The 23,556-nt window shown below is 38.8% G+C and overlaps 2 protein-coding genes across 2 annotated transcripts; both read right to left on the reverse strand.

Moving 5' to 3' along the window:
* Window positions 1-505: 505 nt before the first annotated feature.
* Window positions 506-19,410, reverse strand: LOC119730374 (fructose-bisphosphate aldolase C-like). The gene is given in 9 exon segments (XM_038203238.1): window positions 506-2,933; window positions 3,644-3,843; window positions 4,691-4,865; window positions 5,295-5,378; window positions 6,209-6,427; window positions 7,665-7,876; window positions 9,689-9,718; window positions 9,721-9,836; window positions 19,306-19,410. Coding segments are annotated over 8 exon segments (1,083 nt in total). The 5' UTR covers window positions 9,791-9,836; window positions 19,306-19,410; the 3' UTR covers window positions 506-2,840.
* Window positions 19,411-19,660: 250 nt separating this feature from the next.
* On the reverse strand, window positions 19,661-22,719 carry LOC119730911 (rRNA methyltransferase 3, mitochondrial-like). Its single transcript, XM_038203976.1, is given in 7 exon segments — window positions 19,661-20,577; window positions 20,828-20,918; window positions 20,920-20,987; window positions 21,496-21,737; window positions 22,322-22,424; window positions 22,427-22,564; window positions 22,567-22,719. Coding segments are annotated over 7 exon segments (1,266 nt in total). The 5' UTR covers window positions 22,694-22,719; the 3' UTR covers window positions 19,661-20,080.
* Between the last annotated feature and the right edge of the window lie 837 nt (window positions 22,720-23,556).

The raw sequence follows: 23,556 nt of genomic DNA on the forward strand, positions 1-23,556 counted from the left end.
TTCTACTCTGATATATATTTTTTTACATTATTAAAATAGAACAAGACAAGGCTTAAAATAGAACAAGACAAGGCACGCCTAAATGTACATAAGATTAAAATTATTTGGTGTATGGCAAAGATATGTTACACCCCAACCATAGCATTGTCCCAAGTTCCAACATTATATAGCTGGGATGATCCCAACCGTTGAGACTGTCCCAACTATGGACGAATTAGGCAACCATTTTCTGCAGTGGCACCAGGCTCACTCGGGTAGTACGCACGCACTTCAGGAACCAATAGGGTTCCAAAATGCGCGCGCGTCTCGTGTTCAAGAAGGCACGCAGCATGGCGTGGCACCACCGCAAAAATGGCTTGTAATTTTGTTCGGCTTATTACACTTTAGCTAGGGCCATTGCTATGGTTGGGGCAAAACAAATACATGTATGTGTGGAGTTTTGTAAAATCAAATTTGTTGACTATTTTTATATTTTCAATAAAGAAAATAGAAAACAAAGACAAACTTCTCGGCTAATGGTTCTTTGTATTTATTTGCTGTTTCGTGCAAAATACAATAGCTATAAACATTCCACATGCAAGCTGTAATGGAGTTCAATAGAGCACAAATTAGGTATGGAAGAAATGAAAAATAGTGAAAAAAATAAGACTAATAATTTTGTAGCATGTGCAAGAAGAAAATGAGCCAAACAGATCTTGACTTATTACAATGAAATGTAATTGGCAGTATTTTTTCCTGTACAGATTATGTTTGACAATTTTCATTTTTCTTCACGCCTGCAAATTTCAGAATCAAAACTGACAATAGTTCCACTCCATTTTCCTGCCTCAGATTATAAAACCAATCATTTCTTTATAGAAAAAAAGAATTTCAGTGGAAACATCTATACAAAATTTTATACAAATCTATGATAAATGGATTCATTAGTACTTCCAGATTATTGCGATATATTTTTAGTCTACCACAACTGATGTCACACATTGATTTTTCAAGGTTTTGGGGATATTAATCATCTATCGTTTTAAGACGGAAACATTTATTGGTAGACTGTCTAATTTGGGAAAACTTTTATCCACAATTAATATCAGCAACAACACAGCACTCTAGTATGGTTTCTATTGAGATCGATACATTTGAAGACAGATCACTCTACAAGAATGCACAATTTTGCATGTATCTCAGCCGAGCTATAATAATATGACTTTGTCAAGAGAAGACCTGATTATATTTAAGAAATCTGGTACTACCATCAAAGTTACTGTAAACACCTTCGGTAATCAAAGATAATATTTTGAGCGTTAAGCTAAGCAGCAATTTGATGATAGATCAATAACTAAAGGTACTGGAGAATATTGAAACTTTGTCGCTAGTTTTGAAGTGAGACAATTAAGAATTGTTGCTTTGAAATAGATATAAATCCTGCAGATAAGCAGAATTTACACCTTATGTATTGGCACATACACAGGTAACCACAAAGTTCGTAATCCTTCAAATAACTGTCGTAATTTGAGAGCCAACTTAACACCACATCTGCATGAGAGACAAACTGTACACTATGTCAGGGCTCCGCATCTGACAAAAGTTTCATCAAGTTAAATTTGTTTCTATATTTCAAAATGGCAGTGCGAAGATGATGAATTTTCCTGCTAAATTGTTGAAATACTGTACAGCAAAACCCAGTTTCTGGAATCCAAATCTTGCTTTTATTGTATTTGATGAGTTGTTCTTTGAAATTCCAAATATCTCTATAATTCACAAGGAGTTCTAAACAAAATGACGTATCTTTCAAAAACTTCCGACTTTTTTTAAATTGTGAGGCGTTCCTGCAAAATGAGAAGGCACAGGTCGTAGTAGAGAAATATGCAAAATACCTAATGGGGGTGATTATTCCCCCCCCCCTCGATTTTAAGATTTATTGATATTTGTAATCTTTGATATGTCTACAATACATACTTGAAAGAACCTGTATGGAATTAAATTGTTTTTAAAGGTAAATGAATTGGCATCTTTCATTTTCTGGAATACAAAACTCGAAAGTTTGATGTTTTTTTTCCCTCAATATTTTACTTGTTTGACATGTTGATAAATGTAATCATCAAAACAGCCAAAAATCGTCAACAGAATGTCCAATTGAAGCGCAACAAACATTATTGTAAGGAGAATTTTATTCTGTTCTCCAACACTAGCAAACCCTCGTATCGAGCTCTGCCCAGTTCGGTCTCATTTTGCCAGAGCGCCTCACATATACATGTATCATAGTCAGTTTATTTTTCCTGTATGTCCATACTGAATTTTTTTTCAATCCCTAAAGACACAATCTTTACCACTGCATATGTTTTAAGCTCACCAAACAAGGGGAATATTTCCAACACAAATGAATGGTAGAAATTTCCCACACAAGGAGTGCTATTCTATGAACACAATCTGAATGTTGAAGCTTTTTGTTACACTATGATTTTCCAGTATTTGGCTTAAACATTATAATTTAGGTTAGGAAGCTCACCACACGAGGGGGCTATTTCAACCACATCCTAAATAACTATTTTGATCATACGATGCTAATCACGACAATTATTTTCAATGATCCTTATTACTCAAAGAAGAAATACAGAAAGACAAGATTACATTAAAGGTGCCGTTCAAATAGACATTCATTCTTCTTTAGCCAATCAAAACCCTGCATCGTGAAATACGAGATGATTATTTAAACTGAGATGTTCATACCTTGACTGTCTTTATGGGATTACTCGGTCCAGAAATGCACACTTTAGCGTTACTTGTTTCTGCCTGGTGGTGTGATGGTGGATTTTAATCTGAGGCTCATCATGTGAGGGCGCTGTTTAGTATTGGTGGTCGGCTACGAACAGCGACTTGCCTCCTGCAGCACCCGTGGCTCCGCCCCCATACTTGCCCTGGCTGGCTGCGCCATTAGCCTGAAGACAAAAAACATCAATTAAGCGTAAAGGTTCCTGAATTCACCGAAAATCCATAAACTGTGTTACATAGCAGTCCTTAGACCATCAAAACCCTGTTATAAATAGGTGTTATAAATAAGATTATAACACTTTAATAACCCACAGATTCTGTAAAATAATATATAATAAATATATATAATGATTCTGTATCTTGATTGGCCGAAAGCAAGTCACGTGGCATTACCTTTTTTGCCATCTTGCTGTGCAAGGCCAAAAGTACTAGACCTGTAGCAACCAAGGTACTATACCCATAGCAACCAAGGTACTATGCGCATTGTGCGTTACGCGTATTGTTCCCAAGCGTTAGCGCTACAGAGCTGGGTTCAAACATATTGTGAAGGAATAGTTTGGAAAAGTGCAAGTTAATTTTCAACTAATTTTGCATTTAAAAAGAAGTAAATTTTAATTGTATTCAGAATAAATTAATCAGTTATCGCTTAAAATCAAGCAGAATCTGTGGGGGAGGTGTTATAAAACAAATATTGAATGCTTTATCTGGTGGTGAAGTAAAACTAGCCTCCCTCGGTGATCCATGGAGCATTCTATATTCCCTCGGCTTCGCCTCGGGAAAATAGAATGTCCATGGATCACCTCGGGAGGCTAGTTTTACTACACCACTCGAAGCAGTCAATATTTGTATACTATGAGCTACGTAGTTCATGCCTGACCTGAGCTCGTCTGAGCAGCTCATCCTGGGCCGCCTTGACATTCTCAGGTTTGCCCTTCCAGGCCTGCAGCACGCTGGCTTGGAGAGCGCGGCCGTAGGAGAAGGTCAGAGCCCAGGGTTTCTTGCCTGGGCAAGCATTGATGGCGTTCAGGTGGAGTGATGCCTCCTCCTCAGATTGCCCACCAGACAGGAACGTCACGCCTATGAAAAACAACAAACAAAATGGAGCTTTACCTACTTCAGAAGAGATGCAAAAACTACCTAGGATAAAAATGAGGGTGTAATTCATGTCCAAATGTGATGGTGCTTCCTTGTCTGAGACACCGGGTACTGCTCGGGTTCAAAATACAGTCGACTCTCGTTAACACATACTCGTTCGGACCTAACCAAATTGTTGGTTATATCCCAATTTTGTATTAAGAGGAACATCGGTCCAGTTCATTGTGCACATAAATGCAGTCGGGACCAAGGCTTTGTGTTTGCTATAACCAGAATTTGTATTAAAAGTGTTTGTTCTAACGAGAGTCGACTGTAAAACAAAGAAATGTGACTTAACTCTTGATTATCAGACACAGGCATGCAACTGGGAAGCAACAAAAAAGAGGAATTTCTATGTTTTACAACACTTTATACCGTGGTTTTCTTTTACATACAAGTGTGAAGTGATAAATGAGGAAATTAGCTGATCCCAAGAAACGCATGCCTGCCAAAAAAATGCTTCTGCTTTAAAATGCCTTATTTCAAATTTGCTTTTGAACTGAGAGTCACAATAATTCCATATTTGGCAAGGACTGTGATGACCATGCGAATATTGAGATTCACCTGCTGCAATCAAACCTAAACCTACCACATTATAAAGTATGACCTCTAATGCATCCGTTGTATATTACCTGGCTAGGCAGGGGATACAGTCATATGCAGTGTAGTCACGGTGGCCTTTCTTAGTACTTTAGGTGTATATTTGACCTATCAACTATGACCAAACTTCCTCAGGTGTATATTTGACCTAAAAACTATGACCAATGACCTATTGACCAGTTCTATTTACCTGGCATGGCTGGAGGTACAGTCCTCTGCAGTGTGATCACGGTGGCCTGTCCCACTTGCTCCGGGGTGTATTTGACCGGGCAGCTCTGGCCAGGCATCACCATGTTAGGTTTGAGTAGAGTGCCCTCCAAGAAGACGTGATTATCATTCAGAGCCCGGTAGCAGTAGGACAGCACCTAGGATAACCACAAGAAATACAATGACACCTCCAGGCCCTGTTGGACCTATACAGGCCCTAATATAACAGAACCATGATTGAGGACAACAATGTAATTATCAATCAGAGCCTTGTACATATGGGAGAGCACCTAGGATAGCCAAAAAAAAAATAATGACATCTTCAGGCTCTCTTGGACTTACATAGGTCCACAAATAATAGGATACCATGACTGTGGACCACAGTGTAATTATCAATCAGAGCCTTGTAGCTGTGGGACAGAAAATGCATGCTATTTCAAAAAGTAAAAGTTTGAACTGTGCTTCATGCAATTTTCATTGTTTAACAGAAAATAATCAGTTATTTTTTACAAAATGGACAGTCTTCATTATCTGTCCATACAGGACTAGATGGATGAAGTCCGGATACCAGACATACGGGAACTGACCTTCTCTGTGACAAACTGGCATCTTGCCAGGTTATGAGACCCATCCGAGAGAACCTCCGGCTCAACAATCGGAACCAGACCATTCTGCAATGAGGAACAAAAACACCAGTCAACAAGGGTAGAATCACGTGTTAGACCTTGTCGATACATGTATACATACTGGAATTTGTATCCTTGTGGAGTCATTTCTTTGTTCTTGCGTACTAAAATTTTAGAGTTTGAAAGTGTAGTTTCAAATGCTCCTATTTTTACCAGAATTAATTTTCTGGGCTGAAATTCCGACTTCAATTTGCGACAGATCAACACACCATGGAAATTCCTAAGTTTTGAGTAAAATCCATATATCTATTTCGTGATAACCTTGTGGAGACGTACTCACCTATAGAAATTGCCCTGTGGAGACGTATACAATCTTTTGTTCCCTATTATGCACATGTCTCCACAGGGTACCGTGTACCAGATCGTATTTCAAGCATCAAATTTTGAGCCAAGCTGTCGCAAAAACAGTGGCCAGCACTTCATAAATGTACGTGACAATCCATGCACTATGTGATACTATCAGGTCCTGCTCCAGTTTAACACTAACACACCTGACAATCCTGCTACACACGCGTTGAAAAATACATTGGTTAACTAAAATGAGCGCTTCAACGGTTTTAATTTTGGGGACCAAAATTTTGCACCCCAAAACTCCTTCGCTTGTAAGCAATATTTCCAGATATAGTTATGTGAACATTTAAATTGTACTTTTCAATGATTTTTCCAACTATTATTTCATGGTAAATGCATTTTCAAGCCCATAATGCATTTTCATGGTAAATGCATTTTCGACCCCAAATGAGAGCATTCTCTCAAAAAAGCTCCATTACAATTTAATTTTCTGTATAATAAATCACTCCTTCAATCCATTCTACCTGTTGGCAGATGCTAGCGTAGCGAGCCAAGATGTGAGCGTTCTCTCTCATAGCCGCATCCGATGGAGTCAAGTCGGTGATCTTCAAGACGCAGCGCCACTTAGCAAAGCGTGCTCCATCTTGGTAGTACTTGGCACAGCGTGCGCCCAAGTCATCCATTCCCTGGGTGGTGCATTCACCTGCGTTGAATCCGGCCAAGGGAACCACACCCTTGTCAACCTGTTAGGGTTTGAAACAGGTTCATAATTGGTCCAAAGTTGTCATTTCTCATAGTTTTGAACACTGGAAGACATCTGTGTCATTAGGCAAAAAAAATTTAAAATGTTGGCTTCCGTTTACATGGCATATGAAAATAGATTATGTAGGCACAGAATTTTTGTTTGGGGGGAGGGGGGGGGGGCAATTTGTTTTGTGTGCGATCGTTTTGGAGCTGTCTGCTTGTAGTCAAGGGTAATAATGGATGGTTTTCAGTATTTTCCCTCTTTTTTCAAATTAGGGTAGGGGCTGACAAAATAGAGTAGGTAGGGTAACCGGAAGCAGAACTTTTCATTTTGTTTGCCTTATTAACTGTCATTAAGTTATAACAGCTTACAGCGTAGTGAATGTGCTCTAGGCAAAAAAAGTCCTAAGAAAATTCAAAATTTGTATATTTAAACACATAAAAAGAACTTGGACTGTGTATTTTTAAATTTATTTGTCTTTTCTACAATTTTTATATTTCATTTCAGTCTTTTCATCTGTGTTTATCAGATGTTGCAAATTTCAAGCAATGGTCATGATTGTGACCTGATTTCTATAAAAAAAATTATCACTTTCCCTGTAATGAAACATGAATCATACAAGCTCTTTTCAAGAATTAAGGAAAGATCTGCATATGTTACAGAAACAAATTCAGCAATACCAAATGGTTTTTGCAAATTCCATTAGAGTTGCATCAAATACAACAAATACAAGAACCATTTTTTTTTCAACATGAAAACATCTTTCCCCCTCAAATCTTCTAATTACTTTTGCTGTCAAGAAAATAATCCGTCACTACAGTTTTTCACACAAGTCAAAAGGTTATAAGTGAATTATCACAAATTAGATTTAAAAAACCCCAACAATTCTCTTTCTGGCCATCACAGCAGTCCAAAATAAATCAAGAGACTGTTTTGAACAGTTACAAATTCCCTAGTTAATTTGATTTGGCCATGCTTTGACTGGAGGTGATTGATATGCCAGCTGTACCTACATTTGTACCAGTTACATATTTGTCTGTTGATGGAACTTGACAAGTCACAGTGTTTACACAAATGTGATCTGACTGTTTTTTACTAGTCTGTATATAAATGCATGGCAGGGCAAGTGGAAGACAATTTTGACCGTCTGTGACTGATCAAACAACTGGAGGTTTAAACTAATCGGCCACAAAAAAATTCTTGTCAAATTTTCTCAAAGTAAACATGGGGAATACCTTGATGCCAGGGATAATGCCCCTCTGTTTAATGAGGTCTACGAATGGCGTTCCATCATCAGCCTTCTGATACAGCGTCTCGTGGAAGAGGATGACTCCGCTGATGTTTTTGCCGATGGCTGGGTCGGTGGTGAACAGGAGCTGACGGTACAGACGACGGTTCTCGTCCGTGTTCTCCACGCCGATGTTGGCCAGACGCTTACCCATGGTGCCTGGAAATGGAGAATGTAGAAAATGTAGCTCATCCGTAAAGTCTGGTTTTACTTTAACCCAGTGTTGTACTACAGTGTTGTAGTACTCATACTCAGTACTCGGGTACTACTCGGGTACTTTTTCTGTCGTACTCGTACTGGAATGTCGAAGTACTCGTACTCGAAATGACGGTACTCGTACTATGGCAGGAAAGTACTCGTACTCGACATGTCGAAATTGCACTCGATCATCAAAGTACTCATACTCGAATAGCAGTACTCGGCGGAAAAATGGTATAGCTGGACTTACCACGGCTTTATTTTATTGATACTTTTAATTTGAATGGTTGATTGGCTTGTGCAGAAATCAAAGTTTCCTGATTTTCCTCTTGTGCACGTCCGGACAAACACATTTAACAGCTAGCCATGAGTGGGTCTGTATATCGGTCTGACTGGGCCTGGGCCAATTACGCACAATGAACCATTTGCCATTTGGCCGTATTCGGAAATACAAGTACTCGTACTCGGAAGTACAAGTAATTGCACTTGGAGACCTGTACTTGTACTCGGAGGTACAAGTACTCGTACTCGTACTCATACTTGGAAAAAAGTACTCGACTACAACACTGCTTTAACCCTAATCCTGCTCAATCCAGCAGGATCCAACTATTTTACATTTCCGTTGGGTCCTGTTGGATTGAGCAGTAGTACACCCCTTGCATATATTCCTGTTGAAATCTGTTGGATTCAGCAGGCAACGGAAACCATTCAGAATCGGATTCTGTTGGATACTGGTAAATAACGCCAAGTTGGACTCTGTTGGGTCCAGCAGCAAACAGGAAAATAAGGCACGGTTGGATTTGTTGGATTGATTGAGCGTGCCAGTCATTTTATATTTTTAGGTACCAACAACTGGGCAAGTTGAGTTGTGTGGGACCGTGTTAGGTATTCCTGAGAACTATTTGGGTGCTTTATAGGGATGATAATAATAATTTTAAACTGTAGAACTCCTGTGATGTTCATGGTCATTTTTCAACATGTAGTCGTGGTGTAGAGAACCGTATACCAAGGTTCTGCTGTTCATCCAGAAAGGGCGGGTTCAAGTTGCCCACTGTTAATCTTCTACTGCATAAACCATGGACCAAACTTTCAGTATATTATTTGACCCAACTCTTTAGCGCGTGGAACAATACGCGCAACGTACACCTCTATGGATGTGCATACAGATCTCTGTTGCTGTACAGTGTTTCCATGGATTCCCTGCATTTTCAAATACAGTCGAATCTCGTTAGTACAAACTCTGTTAATACAAAATTCTGGTTATAACAAACGCCTTAGTCCCGACTGTGCATTTATGTGCACAATGAATGGGACTGATGTTCCTCTTAATACAAAATTCTGATATAATGCAAAAAAAAAAAAAAAAATCAGTCTCTGGTCAGACCACAGTTCCGGAATTGACGCGGCCACGCGGCTTTTTTTTTGTTGCTTTTTTCTTTTCTTCAAGCTTGGATTGTACAGACAGGGTGTGGTACTACTTTGCTTCTTTGGTGTCCTCATGTACACTGGTGTCCTCCATAATTTGCCTTGGTGCTTTCGATCATTTGCCTTGGTGCAATTTCCCATTCCTTGGTGCTCTTTGGTAAAAAAAATTGAGGTGCGGAAATAGAGGGCGCTGTTGGAGCTACCGCGTAACATTTTGGGGAAAAAAAGATCGACACGCGCGCTGACCAGAGACCGACTTAATTTTTTTTTTGGCCTAACAAAACAATTTGGTAAAATTGAGTTTGTATTAACGAGACTCGACTGTACACATTTTGTCATCGAGCTCACCTGTACTCTCATCAGCAGCCAGGATGCCTTTCCAGGAGCCACGATCTTGTTGGCTGTATCCACCAGCTCAGCCTTCTGCTCAATAGTCAGGTATTGTGACATGGTGATTGGTTGGTATTCGTCTGTCTGCCAAGATTATAAGAAGAATCTGTGCAGGAGGAGATAAAAAAAACCAGGATTTTTTATCAATAGGCAAGCGACTTGACCTCACAAATGGATAGGCAATGGCCTCGTAGGTTTTGAGATTTTGTCGGTTGCGATCACTGATCTCTATATTGACTGGATAGCATATGCCCATTACGCCGTTTGTAAACTGATGTTGTTTTTTGACCAATTTGCCCCCGGTTTTCCAAATATGGCCGCACATAGTACATACGCACTGTATCAAGATTTGACACTTTTTTATCACGTATACATGTACATATTATGATGATGTTCTAAAAAAGAAAGACAAGTTTCTGTCATGATTATTATTTGCAAATGTTGTAAAAAGTGAACCACAATGCTTGAAACACTGTGAACCATGGCAGACATATGAAAACATATCTAAGACGGCAAGTTGTCCTTTTTAGAACAACAATGCGATTTTCCCAATATGGCTTCAAATGACTTCCACTTGTGGTTCTCTATGTGCTAACCGGTCAGTAACGGTACATAGAGATCAGTGCTATGGCCTCGAGGTCTGGAGCACTGAACTCATACTCTGTGGGTAATTCTGCAGGTTGTGGGTTCGAGTCCAGCCTGGGATTGTGGTACATGTGCCCTTGGGCAAGGCACTTTGTCACTCATTGCTTCTCTCAACCCAGGAGTAAATGGGTACCTGTGAGGGTGGAGATGGTTATTGTGGTTGATTTGAGCTGCTTTGCGCCGAAATGGCAGCATCGAGCTGTAAACTCCGCAAGAAGCTGAGATGGTATTTGGAATGTTTCATTGGCCCAATGAGCAGGGTAATAATGATGTAGCGCCTTGAGCACCAATAATGGTGGATATGTGCGCTTTTTATATAAATTCACATTATTATGATAATTATTAATGTTCTGTTCCAATTCTTCCTGCCCTTGTAGTCTAACTGGCATAGTTATGAAGTATGTGCACTGCCATTGTGTCTAACTAAATATACTAATATCAAGTTGACCAGTTCAGAGTTCATCTGTGTGAGAAGCAGTCCTGACTGGTGTCTGACCTTGCCAGATTGAGTCAGTATTCCAACTCATCCATTAATAGGAAGTGGCAAATAAACATTGTCAAAGACAAATGAAATCCTGAAAACAAAATGATGGTCTGACAACAGGAAGCAGACAAGATAAATGGTGAGATATGCAGGTACCAGCAACACAGTATGACCAAAATCTCTCCTCTTAAATTAAAATAAATAACCACGCGGTAGACAAAATTTGCCATGCTGTCTCTACTGGATATAACCCACCCTGCATGACTCTGCATCGTGCACATGAAGTTTACATATCCATTTAATAATTCTCATTTTCTGTATTTTACATGGATCTTTTAATGACAGAAACTTTAAATCCCGAAGTAATAAATTCTAATTCTACTGACAGGCAATGTTCGGGTTTGCATGAATAGTTTGTATTTAATACTAAATATTGTATCTGGTAAAAGCTGTGTGGAAGTGGGAAAACATTGTTCTCAATGTTTACTTCCTTGTTGGATTTCAGAAGGAACAGGATAACTCCTGACAAAAATATAAGTATAACAGGTTAATCTTATAAAAATACTAGCCCGACTGCGTCTGGCCGTACAGTACTATCGCAAGCTCTGTAGTACGGCCAGACGCCCAAGGCTTCCAAAAAGACTGAATTTTTTTGGCCGCTGATGTAGCGATTTTGCTACAGATTTCGATCGAGATTATCTTTTCATCCAGGACAAAAATTTCCAAAGTTAAGGTTCTTAGTCGTAGAGCAACTCATACCTTTTCGAAAAAATGTTCTTTGGTCTCAACATTTTCATCCATCTGGCCAAAAGACGACTTTCAGTCATCATCTTCCACAAATATCGTCCCGAAAATGCTCCTCCATGCGATTTCAAAATGGCGGCCGCGCTGTAATGTATGCATTATGCGAGCGCGCTTAGGCAAGATAATGAATATGCATTATTTAGATCATGACCTCGTGTTTGTATGGCCAGCCGCGCCGAGTGTCCGACAAACGTCATAAACTATGATGCATATTCATTACTTGCCCAAGCGCGCTCGCATAATGCATACATTACAGCACGGCTGCCATTTTGAAATCGCATGGGGAGCATTTTCGGGACGATATTTGTGGAAGATGATGACTGAAAGTCGTCTTTTGGCCAGATGGATGAAAATATTGAGACCAAAGAACGTTTTTTTTTAAAAGGTATGAGTTGCTCTACGACTAAGAACCTTAACTTTGGAAATTTTTGTCCTGGATGAAAAGATAATCTCGATCGAAATCTGTAGCAAAATCGCTACATCAGCGGCCAAAACAATTCAGTCTTTTTGGAAGCATTGGGCGTCTGGCCGTACTACAGAGCTTGCGATAGTACTGTACGGCCAGACGCAGTCGGGCTATAAAAATACCTACTAGAGAGCATGGGTTTTATAGATTACGTAAAGTTAACAAAACGGTAACAAACAGGGAAATAGGCACAGCTACATGTAAAACCAAACTAAATATAGGGTTTACCAGAAAACAAAATCCCTTTCAATGGTGTCCATTTTTAAATTCATACCTTTCAAAATAGATATCTATAGCAATACCTTATTTGTACATAGTTTGACCAAAATTACACATTAATTAAGTTGCAGTTTCGCAGTATACATTTATAGTAAAATGGTTCGCAACTTCAAAACTTGACTGGATTTTTAAATGGGTTACTTTAAATGTTGATCAATAATATACAGGTGAGCTGCGTTATACCAGGAAGTTAGAAGACTTACCCAAAAGAGTGAACAGCTTAATCAGAAAAATTGTCAGGATTTCCTGGCACAGAGTACAACTACAAAAGTGTGTCCTTGCCTTCAAAATACACACTGTGCCACGTTTACAACAGGGTTGAATAAACATGCACAATGTAGTCTTACTGTAGAGAATGGTACCATGTGCCGGTACACAGAGCACCCAGCTGTGAGGATATCTCATGAATATTCATGATTTCTTGGCCCAAACCCTGCCACGCCCCTGCAGGCAGCCAATCATATTCAGGCTTAATTACATCAACCTTTACTCAGCAAACAGTGACAGCCTTCCTTGGGAAACAAGTAGGTAGAAGAATATTGCAGAGTCATATGCCAGGGCAATGCATGCAGAACGGATGCGTGGGTAAAGAGGTCATGTTGTCCGTTTCCAAGGTTTTACTTTTAGGGTAATTGTTTAATTGAATACCCTCCAAAGAAACACAATAGAGAATAGAGGGCCAACTAAATATACATACAAACTGAGCAACAAATTGCTCTGCAAAGCCTAGTACAGTATACTGTACCATAAATAAATTTCTAAAAAGAATTGAACAGATTTTGATATTATTACTCCCTCCTAATGCTCGTAATACAAAGCACACATTTAATAGTCAGAACCCAGGAATTATTACACTCACTGCATAACAAATTTAGCACGGATCAGATTGTATATTTTGTATTTTTTTAAATCTAGAAGTGATAATAAAATTTTTGTCTGCTTCATAAAGGTTTTGAGAGTCCCTTTAATGCAGAACATAACTTGACCTTATTGAAGGGCAGTAGACTGATGCCTGGAATCTCAATAGATGTACGCATATAGATTACATGCACATGAGACATCTACCTGTACATGTACATGTACACGTATGGCATCACTACCTGTGCGGCACCATGTACATGTACATGCACATGTATCATACACTGTACATTGAGCAGGTACATGTATATTGTGAAGACCTGTCAAATGCATAGATTACTAGCCTAGATACCGGTACGTTTTTCTTTCAACAATGTGACACATTCATGTCATTGAATGTGTATGTAGTGCATGTACATGGACATGCACAAAACTTACATGCGCATTGAAAAACTGATACATAAAAACTAAAATATTAAAATTTTAGTTACTTTAAAATGATAACTGCGATAATGTCACCAAGTTTCATAGCATGAATTCACTTTTCCACAAAGAGAAGTATGTAAAAAATGCCATACTGATACGTTTTCTGATATTTGGTTTAACATTGCCAGAAGCCTCGCTATGGTTGAAACAGCTGCAGCCTGTACATCAAATATTAAATTCACAAAATTGTTTTTACAAAAGTGAAACAGTTATTTTGTGCAGGTCGCCATTTGTGTGCAATACTTCCAGCCAACGACAGGAAATACATACGTACGAACATCTGTTTTGTTGATACCATTTATATTTTCTGAAAGGCAAATGTTGATAAAACATCAGAACCCAAATTAGATATTTTAAATTTTGAATTTATAGAATGTGTGATGGTTATTGTTTTAAAACACTATTTCTAAGGTCCTAATTCTTTGATAAAAAAAACAAAGCGCTTGTACAGAAAAATATCAGTGTGCAGAAAACCAAAACACTACAACCAATTATAAATAATACTTATGAATTTTAAAATGGAGAATTTATGAATGCAGGGCATACTTACAGAGTGTGACTTAAGCTAACCTTCAACTTAAGTTTATTTGTTTTATTTGTATATCACCGAGGGTAGTCCATTTCAGTTTAAAAAAAACAAAAAAAATCTTTCCTAATGAGCCCTCACTAAAGTTTAAACTGTGAATGTAATACATGTCTTCCACCATTATTAGGCCAAGCACACATATATCGTGTTTCGATTAGGTTGAAAAAGAAATCGGGTGGGTTTCATTTTTTAATTCACTTTTTGGGGGGGGGGGGGTGTACAGATTTTAAAAGTTAACATGCGAATCAACTATTCATTCTGCCTTTGCTTCAATGTTTAAAGGCTTCACTGCATGATGCAGAAAATATAGGCCTATATTGTTTTTTTAATTTCCACTAAAACTAGGGTGGGGATAATGGGACAGCACCGTAAGTTTTTGTTCCTCTTTTTTTTCTAAAATTTTTTTTTTAAGTTCTGCATGATTTTATGGATTGGGTGGGGTAATAGGAAATGCAGGTTTTAATTTTCTTGCCCCTAAAGGGAAAATACAATATTTACAAACATCAAAAAATAAAACTACCAAATCATTTTGAAATACCTTGCTGGACTGTTAGTGAATGACAGTGTAAAGCATCCTGTAAAATCATGGCACCTGGTATACTGTCATTTTCAAGAAAAGTGGTATTTTTGTATCAATTTCCAACGCTGATCGGCCGACCAGCGTTGGAAAAAACTGGCTTTTTTTTCAAATACTGGCCCCAGTTGACCATCGCACTTGTTTGCAATCGATTACACACCTATGAACGGGTACAAGCCAGCTAGACTGGTTCCCTGACCTTACAATTCCCCAATGTATGTCAACTGCTGTTTCTTCTTAAATGGAGTCAGGGAACCAGACTACAGGAAAATGATCGTTTTTCTTGGTTTTTATAGCATTTTCGAACCCAAAACCTCAAAAAAGTCAGTGTAACTATATTTGCTATATATTTCCAAGCCCCCAATTCCATCCTTTTTTGAAAATTACAGCAAAAGCAAATGATGTATATTCCCTTTAAGTTAATGTACATGTACATGTTCATGAAGACAGTGTAGATGTACATGCACTTCATTTGACTTCCATGCTATGTCTGGAATCCATATCGTCCTACATGTATCCTTTTAAGCATCAAGATATATGATATCAATCTCATATCATGTTATATCACTCACATCATGGCCTAACTTCATGGCGATGCCCTTTTGATTTCTATGATTCTCATATTTTTTTGTGCCTCTGAAGTTTGGTTGCTCGACCGAAGAAAACAAATATTGAAACAATAAATTGCAGTTGCAACCATATTGTATTACTGTGCACATTGTCTCTGATTTTTTTTGCAGCAAGTTTATAATGAGCTGATCACTGAAAAAAATAATTACAACCATGTTTGGCAAGGTGTAGTTGACATTATATCTGCAATACAAGCAGCTCACTAACGTGTCATGTTTTGGTTGGCAGACATGACATACGTCAGACAGGGCTCTGGAGTGCTCTGAAACATGCCAAACTAAATCAGGCCCACTTTACTCACAGTTTAGCCAGCAAATTTCTCTGAAAATTCCACTGGAGCAAAGAAAATGTCCTCAGTATTTCACCAACCAAGTTTGCAGACTGAATTCAATTTTTGAAGGAGACTTTTCTTCAATATTTTGCACATGAGAGGGAAGTCAAGTGATTTCAAAATGGGCTAGATACTAAACTGGTACATGTCCAATCATGGTCCAACTATTTGAAAAGACTGACCTCTTCATTCAGTGTCAATAGTCTGGTGGCTTGACTATTGAAAAATGTGTAGTAAACTGAGACTAGTTCCCGCTTCATGCCACATGTTTCTTAAATTCTTTTGGCATGGTTGATTGATGCAGTACTGAAGCTGTGTTGGACTGGTTGTTTTAGGTGCCAGTCTACTTTCTTGTTTTGCATGTTTTCAATACCTTAAGTTTAGGGACTCTCATACACAGTATTGAGAGTCCCAAATTTTCGGACTAGACATACACGTACGTGTGCACGTACCAGTAAAGGTATACTGCAGCATGCGCGTGAGTGTGACAGTACAAGCTTCTAATTCTGGTCACTGGATTGCACTACACGCAAGTCATCTTGCGGACTGTTCTCAAAACTAAATCTAAAAACTGCATTTACTTGTGCATAAAAACATTGTAACTCCAGCATTTCAATTACGTTAGTTTTTACATGATGCCCGAAATCTAATTACTTTTCACTGCGGAAAAGATATCTGAACCTGCATGGCACAAAATCAATGTCAGTTTTTAGTACATTCATGGAAGTCAATGAATCAGTTTAAAAAAATGCCAACTTTTTGAAAGTTTTGTCATGGTATTTCATGAGTAAGTTGGCCCTTTAAAGGTAGGGTATATGTACATGTACCGGGGTTAGACCATTTGTCATTTGTGTTTTTTTTTCGTTTGAAGCAACAAAAATGCTCAAAATCTAAAGACGGGCACTAAACAACTAAACTGATGAAGTTTTAGCTCTGTGAATGCTGTACATTCTGAGAAAATAATATTCTAGGATCTTGGTTTCAACTCAAAAAGTTGCAGAGTCATGTTTTAAATTGGGCCTGAATTCAGCATCTGGGACACTTCTCATTCAGCCAATTGCAGCTTCAAAATGTCCTGCCCTGAACTGACGAATAATAGCAACCGTGCACGCGTGTGTCGTGTCAATGCTTGCGTGCACCCATTCATGGATTCGCCAAATTACGAAACAAATACTAACGGAAATTGTCAAAAAATTCGTCACTTTAAGCATCTTTGGAAATGACCTTCTTTTATTGTTTTCTTCAAAATGACAGCATGCCAGAAAGAACAATTTCACAGTGAGTTTAGTGCCATTACTATCTTTAAACAAAGTATGCTTTTCAACAATAATTTGGTCAGTTACTTTTTGGATGGCTGCAAATGATCTACTCTACCTTGAACAATGACACAAACACTGGCCCTGGTCCACTCTGCAGTCTGAAGTCGTTGTGTATTTGTGAAGTTATTTGATATCATGTAGGTAAATGATTCAATTCTTTTGCTCAACTCTCAAAAGCAGATTAACTTCCAACAGATTCAAAAGGTAACCTAAACAGAGCGTACTTGGAGATTGGTACAAGGGAGGTTTGTTTGGGTTAAAGGGATCAGGTGATTACGAACACGCACAGACCAAAATCCTTTGACCCATCACAGAATACATCACATAAAATCGTTTAACGTGCGTGTAGTTGGGTCCTACGTCATGTGCACATGCGATTCGGAACTAGGCAAAACCATATGGTCATTCATAGGCGAATTTTCAAATATTAAAGACTCTACAACTTATTTGATTCAACAAACATTCCATGCAAGAGTTAATACGACTGTAGTCCGAAAATTTCGGACTCTCAATACTCTGTATGAGAGTCCCAAAACTCACTGGATTTGACAAAACAGAACCATCAATATTCTTCAAAATCTCCAACACAACAGAAACAAGAGGACACAACATGAAGATCTTTAAGAGTGGGATGAACAAAGCTCTGAGATGCAGGCAAATTTTTTCTTTCTCAGAGAGTAGTCAACACCTGGAATGATCTACCAAGTTATGTTGTGAATGCCAAGACCACAAATTCTTTCAAACGTGAGCTCGACGAGTACTGGAAGAGATATGGGGTCATAAAGGCTAATGAAGCCTAATACTTATTCCCATTAAATCGTAAGTGTAAGTGTTAAGGTACTGAAAACATGCAATACAAGAAAAAAGACATCTGAAACAACCAGTCCAACAACTCTTCAGTACTGCATCAATCAACTGTCAGCTGACTGACAGTGCCATATCTAGGATGTCGGGTACTACATTGAAGGTCACTATTTCTACACATTTCTCTATAGTGCACCAGACTAATGACAATGAATGAAGAAGTCAGTCTTGGTTGCAGTGAACTAATTCAAGTGAGAATTTCTACGCGAGCTGATTAGCATAAAAGTGACCCCTCAATTTCTTTTAAAAAAGACACCGTTTGGCTTTAAAAACAGTGGAATTGTGATATTAATATAGCCAAGGATCAACTCCCTGGTTTTGGGCTTCCATCTGAGGGCAGACTACAATTTCATTCTGAGAGTGTCTCGATGAGATGAAAGCCACGCTGTAGTTGGTCAAGAGAATTAAAGCGCCCTCAGTCGACAGTGAACGATGAGAGACGGCCGAGTGCAAGACTCCAATGATCCTGGTGAACGAAATTCTGGTAAATTTAACTGTTTTGTTTGACATTTGAGGGATTTCAACCCACCCTAGAGGTACAAATCCAAGTCAAGATAATACTTGTGAAATATTGAGGCCGAACATTTCGGGACAGGAGAGTTTGGAGGTCGGAAAAAATTGAGAATTTTCGGCTACAGCAACTTCAATTGGTCTTTCTGTAGTATAAGGTTTGTACAAAATTACAGTTCTGGAAGCATGTAGGGCCTACTCCCCAAAAAAAGGGAAACGACTGTACTCGCAAAAAGCAGAATGGTCTTTCTCCCCATACACAATCCCATACCAAAAAATAGGGGGCGTGGGCACATACGAAAGTGCAAGCAAAGACTACTGCAAGAACGGTCCAAAAATACGAGTCATGGTCCAACTGTTCCACATTCAACATGTTCAACTTCATGACAAACATGAAACAACAAATCCTACAGAAAATAAACAGATACGTTATTCACAGCAAGCCAATTAACAGAAAGTTCAGATTATAGCTACCCTTTTCCAGAAATTGAAGCGAGGAATGGAATCTGGATGACCTTTGAACTTGACGTACCTGCACCGGCATTTCTGCACTCGTGCACGTACGCACTCGCAAAAATAATCAGCTCAGACGAGAAGTTTGAAGAAGACAATTTCACTTATCCCTGTAATGTTTCCACATTTACTTGACAACGGTAAAGACATAATGAAACATTCTTTCTATCTGAAACTTCAATTTTAGCAAAAAAGGATTTAATAATGTTAAAAAGTCACTTACGAAGGGCAAGTTGTCCTGTTCCGATCCTCTCAACACGAAACGTCAGTGCGAAAGGAAGTCTCATGAATATGCATTAATCAGGTGATTCGATAACAGAGGGCGCACTTCACAATTTACGTGCAGACAAATTGATCGCCGCGCCTGTCCAGTGTCCTAATTCTCGGCAAGCAAGGCGCACTCGCAGTAAAATCGCCTCCCCTCTAAAAACTATTTTCCTTGTCTGTTTTTACAAGATTTACAAGCATGCAAATTTCAATCAATCAATCACGATTTTGACACTGATTTAACATACTGTAAAATTCACACAGATCACTGACGTTGAGAAACTAATAAATGCAACACAACACTTAATTTTTAGAGCATTCAGTGCTAGATGTTTTTTAATTCAGGCTTCTTTTATAAATTTATTAAGAAGTTGTATTTCTCCAAAAATAAGCAAGTCAAAGATTGTGTAGTTACATGTAAATAAAAGTGTAGATTATACTGTTCATAAACAAAATGAGCATGTACAAAATAAAAATTAAGTGAGCAAAATCAGACACTGTTTGCAATTAAGGGAGAGAGAAATGTATATGCACAAATCTTATCTGGGATGTTTGAAAAAGTCCAAATCACTTAATTTCTTTTAAAAATGGTATAAATTCTGCCTTGTTTACACACCTCTGTAAAATTACCAGTGCAATAAAACAGTGACTACTGGTGTTATTCTTAATAAACACTGGGATAGGCACAGTATTTCATGAGGTCCACAACGTAATATTTCATTGAATGTTTATCAAGTTTTCGCTGCAGTCAAATTCTGCCGGAGTGCCTCAAAAATGATGACACTGGCAGAGACGGCTGAATTAAGGCTCTCCGTGGATCCTGGCATCGGTATGTGCACACGGTTACCCAACGATGTGTCACACATATCCAGCGCAGCGTCACTAAGCCCCTCCGTTTCTCCGCCAATAACAAGAGCGGATTTAACTCTCCAGTCAACTTGATGGTACATTTTGGATTCCAAGACTGGGGGAAGATCCAGAACATCCTCATCGCTTTCAAGATGCTGATTCCATTTCCTTGTTTTTTGCACTTGACGAGAAATCTTTCTTGACGAGCTTCTCGTTGAATACTCCTCTCCGGAGACGTTATTGTCTGCCACATGGACAGTGACGTTTTCGCCCACGTAATTCGGAACCTCCTTCCACGGGATGTTTGCGATGATCGGCATGCGGAAGTGGGCCCCTGCACCAGAACGGAGAACCTTAGGCTCCCAGAGGTCAACACAACCTGTTACGGTCAAAAGTTGGAGGAAAGTGTTTTGGACGCTTTTCAGGACTAAAGTCTTGGACATGACTGTAGTGAATTTATCGGTAACTTCTGTTACATATTATTCAAGGCTAAAATTGTCTTTCTAGATTTGTTAGGGGGGGGGGAAGCCTCAATTTTTTAAGTGAAAAATAAAGGATAGATTTTGAAACATTGCTTAGCTTAGCACACACACACAAAGTTAAACATTATCAAAACTCTCCGTACAAACCTTTGGTCAGGAGAATTTTCTCGCACTGGGCTGCAACAGCTGAACGGAGGATTGTTCCAAGGTTCCCTGGTTCTCGGATGTTGTCACAGATACAACGTCAAAGGGAGAATCAAGGACTCTGATTGGTGCGTGCTGGTGTGGGTGGGCTTCCTAAAAACACCTGAAGAAAAAAAAACCAAACAAACCAACAAACAGTAGCTACATCAAGTATAACGAATCATAGAATTTAGTGTGTGGCGGGTACGTCAGTGGGTGAAACATGTCGTCGTGTCCAAGCTACAAGGACTTACCTCCTAAAATTGGCCGTACTTGAAACGCGAGCTTCAGAATGTCAAAAGGTCGTATCTCACTTAAAATAACCCGGATGTACACACAAAGTCGCGCAAGATACGACTTTGTTGAAAAATGGAGTTAGGACCTTGTTGCACTTACGCGATGATGTATTCCTCTGCACACCAGTTTTTAACAGTTGCGAGGAGTAACCATCAACACTCCAGACTCTTGAACCATTGAGTTTTAAGTAAATGGGTCTGGGAACTAGACAAGGCAATGTGGGAAGCTCCCAGATGTGCGTTCTCACCTACATCTATCCATTATTTACAATTATGTATCTTCTTCTTTTTCCTTGTTTTTTTTTGGTGATGGGGACCAAATTAATGATGCATTACCTATAACTCCTTGTGTTGTGACAACGTCTGACCACATGGCTATATCGTTGAATGGCACTTTAATCAGCGCTGCTTGAGTCTTGTGTACAGGTATGCCTTCCAAGTTCTCGAGCCGACTGAAGAAAACCGTGTGCGCATGGAGTCCTGACTCGATAGCGTCAGTGATGAGGCGTCTTCCTTCTAGCATCACTCGTCCTGTCTGCTGGCGTGCCTTGCGTGACTTGACTAGCATCATTAGTCGCCTGCATAAAGCCGAAAAGGAGTTTGGAGAATTCATTAAAACGGGTAATAATTTCATTACAAAGTGTAAACAGGTAAAGGGGGAGAGGGAATATATTGCATGTATCTTTGCCCACCAAAACCCTACAGAAATTAATCAATCATGCTAGTAATGGATGGATGCTAACAGATTGGATAAAAGGGTAAAAACTAAAAGAAAAAAAAAACTATAGTTATGTGTATTATATTTCTTGGAAAGAATGTAGTCACTAACATCCTGACGCCACTTCTTTGGTTAAAATGTACAAAGTCTATGGAGAGTTTAGTGCATTTTAAAAGTATTTTTTAAACAAAATTGGAAATGTTTCTCACTCAGTCCCAGATTCATGTCTTTTCAACATTTTTGCCATGGCTGACCATGGTGGGGTCAGGTCAGGATGCAAAAAAAATTCTGTTATCTTTCTATCAATTGCAAAACAAACAAAAAAAATCTTAGAAAACACTTTAAAAAATTTCAGACCAGTCTCATACGATTTGTGCACAGGGTGACAAGTGCCGGGAATCTTTCCTTCTTTTTTTTATTGTCTTTGGAAGTTAGTTTGCTTACCCAATTCGTTTGTCATCTACTCCAGCCTTCTCGTACTTCAATTTTGAAACTCTGTCTTCAGTAGCAGCTTTAGAGTTGTTCACGATAGTCTTCTTTGACAAAATTTTGCCGCGGCGTTTGGAATGCTGTCCACCGTATCTTCTTCCCTGGCCAGTTCTGTTCCCAATCCTTCTTCATGTTCATCGCGCTGGATTTTCCTCCGATTCTGTTGCCGAGCTTTTATTTGAGGTCCTCTAACTCCCGGACCATGTTTGCCGACGTGACAGTAAAGTTCCTGAGTGGTGGCTTGAGGATAAACTCACGTAAACGGGCGTTTGTAGCGGTGGAAACCTTCGTCAAAATAAGCATGGCACTCCTCATGGGCGCCGCCATCTTGAAATATTAGTACACCGATGAGGGCGCTAGACTTTTAACGCCATACGAAAAGGGCGTGGAAACAATGGTTGTTGTTGTGGGAGGGGGTACTAATTCAAATGCATATATCATTTTTAAATTCCATCCAAATTAATGGGGAAATATGACGTGAAAGCGTCAAAGCATGACGCTGCCCTTATGGGTAGCAACAAAAAATGATGGAAAACAGTTCATATTTGAGCCTTTTTTCTTCCTATAGGCGAGAGAATTTTGTTGAAAATATTTTAACTCAATTTTTTTTAAATATTAAGGTCTATTATTGTGTCTTACTATAAATTCAAATTTTCTAAAATAAAACTTCTTTAACACATGTCATGCATCATGCTCATATAAATAGGGAATTTCCTGTTTTATTTTGTACACTTTTAATTCAAAAAGCACACATTTTACATGATTTACATTTGTGCATTTTCATGCCCAGGCTTACTTACACGTATGGTATAAAACATGAAGACCATGACCATTTAAGAAAGGAATAATACACTATGTACAATATACCTTTTTGTAATATTATGCCCTTCCCCACCCCACCCGTCCCAGTCAAGACTGACCACCATGCAAAATCAGCTGACATCAGTTAGATATCTCTATACATGTAAACTATTCCTAGCACGTTATCAATGTACATTCACACTTTCACAGCAGCCCTTTTCATTGGCAATATAGCTCAGAATGAAAACTAAAGGTCGAGTTGTATACTCCTATAATGTAACAATTTACTTTTCTTTAAAGGTAATATACAACATTTGCTTTTGCTGTAATTTATAGCTAGTCTGGTTCCCTGTACCCTACTTAAGACGAAACAGAGCAGTTTATAGACG

Source organism: Patiria miniata, unplaced genomic scaffold, assembly GCF_015706575.1.
Source record: "Patiria miniata isolate m_02_andy unplaced genomic scaffold, ASM1570657v1 HiC_scaffold_22, whole genome shotgun sequence".
Classification (NCBI taxonomy): Eukaryota; Metazoa; Echinodermata; class Asteroidea; order Valvatida; family Asterinidae; genus Patiria; species Patiria miniata.